A 9,829-nucleotide genomic window follows, 5' to 3' on the forward strand; every position below is an offset into this window, starting at 1 on the left:
TTGCGTGACGAACCCAGACGAGAGCTCTGAAGAAGACAAGGCGGATATATTTTCGATCAGGAGAATATTACACAAGAATAAAACGATCACAAAAGACATCGTTACATAGTTTCACGGGGTATTTTTAATGGTGTCCCTCTGTGCACGATCATGACTTCCCGTGGTCAGAGGCGAACATTTCCACCACAGCTACAGAAAAAACACCTGGTGTTTTTGCTGCAAAAGAAAAGAAATTTAGTACAAAAAGTCAAACTCAAATCAGATTTTCCAGTTTTGAGACCGTAAGTTGGTGTGTATATTATTGCTGTACAGGAACCGTAAAGGAGCCGTACATCCGGTGAGATGTAAACTCCCATCATTAATGGCGGAGGGTTCAAGCAAAGCTTTGGATGACGTCACATTACCCGCTGAAGAAAAAGAAGAAGAAGAAGAAGAAGAAGAAATAGTAACTCTTGATTTTGATGACGACACTTTGACAGGTGAGCTTAGTGCGGCTTTCTTTTCAAGACGAGTCTTCGTAATCATGTTTCCTGTGTTATAACCTGGGTACGTTCTGCCTGATTTGTTTTCTTTAGCTTTTTTTCCTTCTCTTTGAGGTTATTTCGGGTAAGATTTCTTTCTGTGATGCGGGCACTTCGTAATGAAAACAGTCTGAAGTGACGAGATTTCTTCTTTAGCAATATATTCAACAGGAGGTCTACCACCTCATGTACCAGAGCCCTTTTGGAAAACAGTTTGTGAAGATAAAGAAGATAAACTTATTTTATCCCGGCCCTTTTGTTTTCAAACACCTTGGCCACAAGCGGTAGTAGTTTTCAATTTAGTGTATGTTGCTTAAATTGTTTTGTTTCAGCGATAGTTGAAGTTTACAAGAATGAAGGTAACGAGGTTTGCTTAAAAGGAGATTTTCTCAACGCCTCTCACTTTTACACGGAAGGAATTAAAGTGAAATGCGAAAACAAAGAATTGAAGGCCAAACTGTACAACAACAGGGCGACAGTACATTTCAAATTAGGTGAGAATTATGAAGGATTTAATCTTTTTACCGTACTTCGTTTCTCCACTCGGCAGTTGGCCTCACTGAGTCCGTGAGGTAGTTCATGTAGGCATGTTTGTGTTTAGAATCTGTTCACGGCATCTTTATCTTGTAATACTCCCATGGAACTTGAGTCAGATTTCGTTGTCCTCACCACCGCTGATATTTATAATCTTTTCTCTGCTTAACATTTCTATTGATTTTTCGCTTTTTCTTGCTGACTCAGATACCCAGATCGACTACATAATGCTCAAAGCAACATAATTTCCACTCAAATAAACCGATCATTTGAGTTTTGGAAATGAATATTTGGAAGAGTATAGCACATGTTTGTTATTACCGACCTACGCCCTTTTTTCTTCTTTATGTTCAGTTTTTTATAACTACAGTCAAAGCTGTAATCAGCGGTCACCCACAGAGAATGGCGGATGACTGCTTAACAAAGCCTCCAAAGAATGGGGGGGGGGGGGGGGTGATATAAAAAACGATAAAAAAATACCATTTTATGCCATAATTTAATTTAATTATTTTTCCATAGCGAAGTTGAATACCCAAAGCTGCAAATTCCGAGGAAAACAAAAAACTCAGTTTTTGGGCAAATTTCAGGTTTACCCCCGCCTTAATGTACAAAAACTCGCTCAAAAATACCACCAAAATTAACTTCGGGAGATATACAGAATGAATTTTACTTGAAAGATTATTCTTAGTTTTATTTGAGTAGAACTTTGAGTGGAACTTTTCGCTTAAAGTGACCGCTCGGTTTCTGCAGGTGGAAGACAACGAGGACAGGGTCTAACTCAAAAGTGACCACGACTACTTAACCCTTTAACTCCCATGAGTGACCAAGACAGAATTTCTCCTTACAATGTCAATACAACATCAAGCAGACAAGTGATGAGAATGAAGAAAATATCAGTTAGGGTATTATTGTAATTGGTTGATCCAATACCAGATGCTCAGAACTAACATCACAAGAACTGTATGGCAGACAGTAAGGAGAATTACTAATGAGATCTTGGGAGTTAAGGGGTTACTAAGGGGGAATTAGAGGACTTTGACATCCGACCCCTAACAGGGTGACCGCTTACGGTGTCGCTTAATACAGGTTCGACTGGATGTTCTGCTATCAGATTACAATTCTCTTGTAGGCAACTACCAGGAGTCACTGAGAGATGCAACAGCTGCCTACCGATTGCAACCAACATATCTGAAGGCAATTATTAGAGGTATTTTTCTTTTCTTATTTTTTTGAGCGGAAAACTACCTCGCACTCCACGGTCTGGACTGCACGTTTCTGAGTGGGGTCTCACATGACTGGTGAAAGTGGCATTAGGCGCTGTTTTTTTGACAGATACTTTTACTCTATATCTCGAAATTTCGATTTCAGAGCAAGAAATTGAAATGAGAAGATTTTAAAACTAAGACTTCTAAGATCTCATTACCAGTTCTCTCCCTAAAGTGGAGAGTACCACGCCCATAGGCACCCTTCTGCTATGATTGACAGCTCGCTGATACTCATCTTTCGAAGCAAAGTGCTTAGGATACATTTTTATTTTACAGAGAATTAAGGGAATCACTGTAACGTTCACTTAAATTTTTGCAAACATCGCACAACTCTTTCACAATTTGATAAGTTTCCAAAAACCAACGAGGAGAAAAATTACAACAATTTATTTTTTACCTCGGCAAAGGAAAACTGTTTTAGAAAAACCTCTTCCGCACAGAGACGATCTAATAATTTTAGCTGTGTTATTTTGAATAGGAGCAAGCGCCTGTCTTGAGCTGAATAAGCCTGAAGAAGCTCTCAGATGGAGTGTCCAAGGATTAGCAGTATCCTTTTGACAAATCTAAAATACAAAGAACTTGATCTCTCTTAATATGTCAACTATGTAAGTTAAAATAGTCAGTGTTCAGAATTATGGCACATAAACACCATTTGGAAGCCTATCGGAATATTGAAAGCATCTTGCTTCTTCAACAAGTGTTCAAATGAAAAAGGTTTTCCAAGTTTGTTGAATAAACTTTAATTTGTTTGCTTTTCTTTTTTACCGATTACATAGAAAACAAGAAATATGAGAGCCTTATTTCCTGACCGGTAGAGCTTCCGCTGTTTAAAAAGACTGTTATTAAGAATTTGCGTATCCCTAATACAGTTCTATAGCAGTATAGTTATTTTTGGCAGTAGATTTGCATCTTTAACTGTGGATGTGTGAAGATTGAAAGAAACGATACCCTGCGGCGACTGAGAGACAGGTCTTTCCACGAATGTTTAAAGTCCGGCAATGTAAGTCTATGGTCTAGTAAATTTTTTCGCATTCTCCTTCTTAGCATCATGTTAAATGTAACACCAGTGCACTAGATGTTGGGGTGTTAGTGGTAATGACATTGAGGACAATGTCAGAGAAAAAAAATGTCTAAGAGAAAAAAATCAGTCGTGCATTGCTGATGATTAATAATACTACAGTCAAACCTGTATTAAGCGGTCACCCACGGGGAATGGTGACCCCTTGATACAGGTTCCAAAGAATGGGGGGTGATCAAGAGTTCTGTTTGTCGACTTAAACCTCTACAACGAGACTTTTTATTTATTACCACATTTCGAGACAAACAAACATTACAACCGAAACAATTACGCAATTTCTTCGCTTTTGTCTTTACACTTTTGAAACCTAAGATGAAGAAAGTAATTGAGATCATAAAGCAAGACCTCCACAATGCAAAAGAACTAGGAGACAGCGCAGACGAGGGAAGTACCTACCACAATCTTGGCTCGGCTTATGACAAGCTGGGTGATTCCAATCAGGCCATAAAGTACCACAAACACCATCTCAGTATTGCTAAGGAACTGGGAGATAGGGCAGACGAGTACCGTGCCTACCACAATCTTGGCTCGGCTTATGACAAGTTGGGTGATTTCAATCAAGCCATAGAGTACCACAAACAACATCTTAGTATTGCTAAACAACTGGGAGACAAAGCAGGCGAGGGACGTGCCTACAACCATCTTGTCTCGACTAGTTACGAGTTGGGTGACCTCAATCAAGCTATAGAGTATCTCAGGGAACATCTTAACAATGCCAAACAACTGAGAGACAGGGCAAACGAAGGACGTGCCTGCCGCAATCTTGGCTTCGTTTATCAAAAGCTGGGTGATTTCAGTCAAGCCATAAAGTACCACAAACAACATCTCAGTATTGCTAAACAACTGGGAAACAGGGAAGGCGAGGGACGTGCCTGCCACAATCTTGGCTTCGTTTATCAGAAGCTGGGTGATTTCAGTCAAGCCATAGAGTACCACAAACAACATCTTAGTATTGCTAAAGAACTAGGAGACAGGGCAAGCGAGGGAAGTGCGTACAAAAGTCTTGGCTTCGCTTATTACAAGATGGGTGATTTCACTCAAGCCATAGAGTACCACAAACAATATCTTAGTATTGCTAAAGAACTGGGAGACAGGGCAGGCGAGGGAAGTGCCTACAGCAATCTTGGCTTGGCTACTTATGAGCTGGGCGACCTCAATCAAGCCATAGAGTACCTCAGGCGAGATCTTCATATTGCTAAAGAACTGGGAGACAGGGCAGGCGAGGGAATTGCCGACCATAGAGTACCACAAACAACATCTTAGTATTGCTAAAGAACTAGGAGACAGGGCAAGCGAGGGAAGTGCGTACAAAAGTCTTGGCTTCGCTTATTACAAGATGGGTGATTTCACTCAAGCCATAGAGTACCACAAACAACATCTTAGTATTGCTAAGGAACTGGGAGACAGGGCGGGCGAGGGAAGTGCCTACCACGTACTTGGCTTCGTTGCTTATCAGCTGGGCGACTTCAATCAAGCCATAGAGTACCTCAGGCAACGTCTTAATATTGCTAAAGAACTGGGAGACAGGGCAGGCGAGGGAAGTACCTACTACAATCTTGGCTCGGCTTATGACGAGCTGGGTGATTTCAATCAGGCCATAAAGTACCACAAACACCGTCTCAGTATTGCTAAGGAACTGGGAGATAGGGCAGACGAGTACCGTGCCTACCACAATCTTGGCTCTGCTTATCACAAGTTGGGTGATTACAATCAAGCCATAGAGTACTACAAACAACATCTTAGCATTGCTAAAGAACTGAAAAACAAGGCAGACGAGCACCGTGCCTACCACAATCTTGGCTCGGCTTATGACAAGCTGGGTGATTTCAACCAGGCCATAGAGTACCACAAACAACATCTTAGTATTGCTAGAGAACTGGGAGACAAAGCAGGCGAGGGACGTGCCTACATCCATCTTGTCTCAACTAGTAATAAGCTGGGTGACTTCAATCAAGCCATAGAGTACCTCAGGCAACATCTTAGTATTGCTAAACAACTGGGAGACAGGGCAAAAGAGGGAAGTATTTACAACACGCTTGGCTTAGCTTATCACCAGCTGGAGGATTTTAATCAAGCCATAGAGTACCACAAACAATATCTTAGTATTACTAAAGACCTAGGAGACAGGGCAGGCGAGGGAGGTGCCAACCAAAAGATTGGCTCAGCTTATTACAAGATGGGTGAATTCAGTCAAGCTATAGAGTACCACAAAGAATATCTTAGTATTGCTAAAGAACTGGGAGACAGGGCAGGCGAGGGAAGTATTTACAACACGCTTGGCTTAGCTTATAACCAGCTGGAGGATTTTAATCAAGCCATAGATTACCACAAACAACATCTTAGTATTGCTAAAGACCTAGGAGACAAGGCAGGCGAGGGAGGTGCCAACCAAAATCTTGGCTTAGCTTATTACAAGATGGGTGAATTCAGTCAAGCTATAGAGTACCACAAAGAACATCTTAGTATTGCTAAAGAACTGGGAGACAGGGCAGGCGAGGGAAGTACCTACTACAATCTTGGCTCGGCTTATGACGAGCTGGGTGATTTCAATCAGGCCATAGAGTACCACAAACAACATCTTAGTATTGCCAAAGAACTGGGAGACAGGGCAGGCGAGGGAAGTGCCTACAACAATCTTGGCTCAGCTTATCACAAGATGGGTGAATTCAATCAAGCCCAAGAGTACTGCAAACATCATCTCAGTATTGCTAAAGAACTGGGAGACAGGGCAGGCGAGGGAAGTGCCTACAACCAACTTTTCTTTGCTAGTTATGGGCTGGGTGACTTCAAGCAAGCCATAGAGTACCTCAGGAAAGATCTTAATATTGTTAGAGAGCTGGGAGATAAGATATGCGAGGGAGTGGTCTACAACAACCTTAGCGCGGCTTATCAGAAGGTGGGTGATTTCAATCGAGCCATAGAGTACCTCAGGCAACATCTTAGTATTCCTAAAGAACCTGAAGACAGGACAGAGGAGGAGTGTGCCTTTTGCCTGCTTGGTGAGGCTTATCACGGCTTGGGTGATTTTACTCTTGCCATAGAGAACGCCAACAAATGTCTAGATATTGCTAGAAAACCGCTAGTAAGGTCAAACGCTTTGAAAGTTATTGGAAAAAGTTATATGTCAATGGGCAAATTGTATCGAGCCATGCAGTTTTTCCAGGATTACCTTCATATCGCTAAACACATAGGCGACAGGAAAAACGAGGCTATAAGCCTATGTCCTTATTGGAACTGTTAATACTCGACGGGATGATTTTAACCAGGCAACAGAGTACCTTGAGAAAGCGCTTACCATGGCCAAAGAACTGAGAGACCAGGAAATGGAGGCAATGGTCTACGCCAGTTTTGTGGAAGTTCTTCGTAAACAGGGTGACTTTGAACGAGCCATCGAGTACAACAAGAAATGTCTTAATATGGTTCAGAAATCGGGGCAGAGAATAATCGTGGGAAATTATTTAGCCAATTTAGGTCGTACTTATGAAAGCTCTGGAGACTTGCATCAAGCGGTTGATTATTATCAACGCAGTACTAAACTTTTCAATGAATTGAGAGTTCTGCAAGCTGACGATGCGTTGAAAATAACCTTCCGCGATGCACGTCAAGACATTTACCAGTCACTCTGCAGAACCTTGCTTAAGCTGTCAAAATTCGACGAGGCATTGTGTGCTGCGGACCAAGGACGAGCCGAGGCCTTGTTGGATCTCATCAAACTACGATATGGATCCCAACTGGCAGTTTCTGGATCAGTTCAGGCTAAACCAGGGATCTCCGAAATGGTCACCGATATCTCTGATCCGACGCTTTTTGTTGCACTATTAGGAAACGCAGTTAACCTGTGGGTAATCGGGAAAGACAGGAATGTACAGTTTACAAAGAAAGAAGTGAAATATCTCCTTGGAGATGCGACCGACTATTTGAGTTGCTTAAGGAAGAAGGTGTACAAGGAAATTCGAGGAAGATTCAGGGTAATCTGCGAGAACCGCACACTAGACGGGTCAAGTACCGAACAAGAATTGCCACCCGCCGAGGAAAGAGGTGAGGAAACAGGAAACCCATTACAGTCTGACGAGAATCCTCTGCGTCTCTTTCATGAGTGCATCATAAGTCCTATTTCAGATTTGATCGAAGATGGCGAGTTGGTTGTCGTTCCTGATGGTCCACTGTGCCTGGCCCCTTTTGCTGCATTTTTGGATTCCGAATCAAAGTACCTCTGTGAGTCCATGAGGATACGCATTCTTCCGTCATTGATGTGTATGAAACTGATCAACGCTTCTCCCAAAGAATATCACAACAAGAGTGGGGCGTTGCTCGTAGGAGATCCATGTCTCAAAGACTTTACCACCTTGCTCGGAGAGAATAGATATCCGCCCTTGCCCTGTGCCAAAAAGGAAGTGGAGATGATCGGAGCGATGCTTGGTATCCGCCCACTCACAGGAAAAGAGGCAACCAAGGCTGAGGTACTAAAGAGAATCGGTTCGGTTGCTTTGGTGCACATTGCTGCGCACGGAGAAATGAAGACTGGGGAAATTGCATTGGCTCCAAATCCAGATCGAAAATACGTCAGACCAGAAGAACAAGATTTCATGCTAACAATTTCCGATGTGCAAGCAGCGAAGTTACGTGCAAAGCTTGTTGTGTTAAGTTGTTGTCACAGTGCCCAAGGCAAGGTGTCAAGTGAGGGTGTGATCGGCATTGCACGGGCTTTCATTGGTGCTGGTGCTCGTTCTGTTCTGGTCGCACTCTGGTCAATTGATGACGAGGCTACCATGGAGTTTATGAGAAGCTTTTACCAACATCTGAAGGATGGAAACAGCGCTAGCGTGTCACTCAACCGGGCGATGAAATGTCTTCGAGAATCAGAAGACTTTAATGCCCCGCGGTTCTGGGCTCCGTTTGTACTCATTGGTGATGACGTCACAATCGATTTTAAAGAAATCAACAATGAATCGTGAGTAGCAATTTATAAATAGGACTTCAATAATTCCACCTTCATGTGAAATACTTTTACTAAACTGAGCAAGGTCGACTATAACCCTTTCTAAAGAATGGTGGTCACGAGACATTTTGGCTTTTATAAGTTGGTGTAGAAGACACTGTTGACGTAAAACATTACAGTACACACATAAAAGAACGAAAAAAAAGAAACGATGAAACCCACAGATTAATGAGGCGGTGCTTTATTGGCGACGTCGTCCTCTCTACTCTCTACTGAGAAGGAGCACGCATTTAAAAGGAAACTAAATTTCGTTAATCGAGTTATCAGATGTGCTCTGCTCGTGCATTCTCAGCGTATAAGAAAAAAAGCTTAAAGACAAACGAGGGAGCCGGCATTAACTTCACACTTGGTTTCAAGTGATTTTTTCAGCTCAATGACAGTAATCTCCATTTTAATTTCAGATCACAAGAAGAACAAGTACCACTGGCGGAAGTTAAGGATCAAGGAAAGCTGGAACAGGCGCCATAAAATGAACCTTTAACGTCCATGCCACCGATGAAAACCAGTGGAGTAAGTTCTCGCAACGAGGGCATTGAGAGAAGGCTTAATAATCTCTGAACTTTGCTCGTGGGTAACTTAACTGGGTCAATTCCTTTAAGTCTAATTGAATTGAAAATAGGATCGCTTAATGAATTGAAACGAAGCCCTGATTTTTCCAGTTGCAAATTCAGTCTTCAGCTTCTAGAGCTTCGCTTTTGTTTAAGCAGAGAACAAGGCATATTTTTAATAAGAAAATCTCTATGAGTTTTGATCGATATAATTTGTGATACTTTTTAATTTTTCTAATGGAAATAGACCCATATCACAAACTCGTGATCCGCGATTACCTCTGCCCGCACAAGATACCCGTGACCCGCGAAGATTGTGGTTCACTTCTTAGCGAGTTTCCTGAGTATTTCTCTACTTTAACCTTAAGTATTTAACAAATTTACATATTTAAAAGTTTCAATCGAAGAAAATTACCGAGTAAGGCAAAAACAAAACTAGGTATCATCGATAATAAGCTGAAATGAAAGCTAGAGTTTCTGCAAGTTTGCAGACTTTTTAAAAAATTTTTAACCTTTTTCTTCTGATTCTTTCCCACGTGGGAAATTATGATGATTGTTTACACAGCAACATTTTTTACAACAAAGTTTTGCGAATACACATATTCTACAGTTATCAGTTTCCCCTTTGAAAAGATTTAGGTTATCTAGGCAAGGAGATGTGTAGTTTCAAGTGATTGCCATAAAAAAGCCGAATAAAGTTTTGGTCAAAATGAAACAGTCCGAGTCAATAAGAAAAACTAGCATAATGGTAAACTTATTTGTTTTCTACTCATATCTTAAGCCTGGCAGATTGAGATGAAGTACTTTTTTTTGTTATCACTTATATTTAAAAGCATTATGTATTAATAAATAGATGATGATAACAATCACATGATAAATTTGTC

General features: G+C 41.5%; 2 protein-coding genes across 5 annotated transcripts in view; one reads left to right on the forward strand and one right to left on the reverse strand.

Annotated features, from left to right (window-relative positions):
• LOC149043226 (tyrosyl-DNA phosphodiesterase 1-like) overlaps positions 1-9,829 on the reverse strand; it is a 48,736-nt gene that overhangs the window by 35,218 nt on the left and 3,689 nt on the right. The gene's annotated exons all lie outside the window — the stretch shown is intronic.
• On the forward strand, positions 146-9,823 carry LOC149043229 (uncharacterized). The gene is made up of 9 exons (XM_089212412.1): positions 146-479; positions 854-1,015; positions 2,185-2,262; positions 2,799-2,866; positions 3,252-3,320; positions 3,711-4,567; positions 4,623-6,178; positions 6,870-8,349; positions 8,799-9,823. The coding sequence occupies exons 1-9, from the start codon at positions 362-364 to the stop codon at positions 8,863-8,865; spliced, it is 4,455 nt and encodes a 1,484-aa protein (XP_089068538.1). The 5' UTR covers positions 146-361; the 3' UTR covers positions 8,866-9,823.

This window comes from Pocillopora damicornis, chromosome 7, assembly GCF_964200805.1.
Source record: "Pocillopora damicornis chromosome 7, jaPocDami1.2, whole genome shotgun sequence".
NCBI classification, from domain to species: Eukaryota; Metazoa; Cnidaria; class Anthozoa; order Scleractinia; family Pocilloporidae; genus Pocillopora; species Pocillopora damicornis.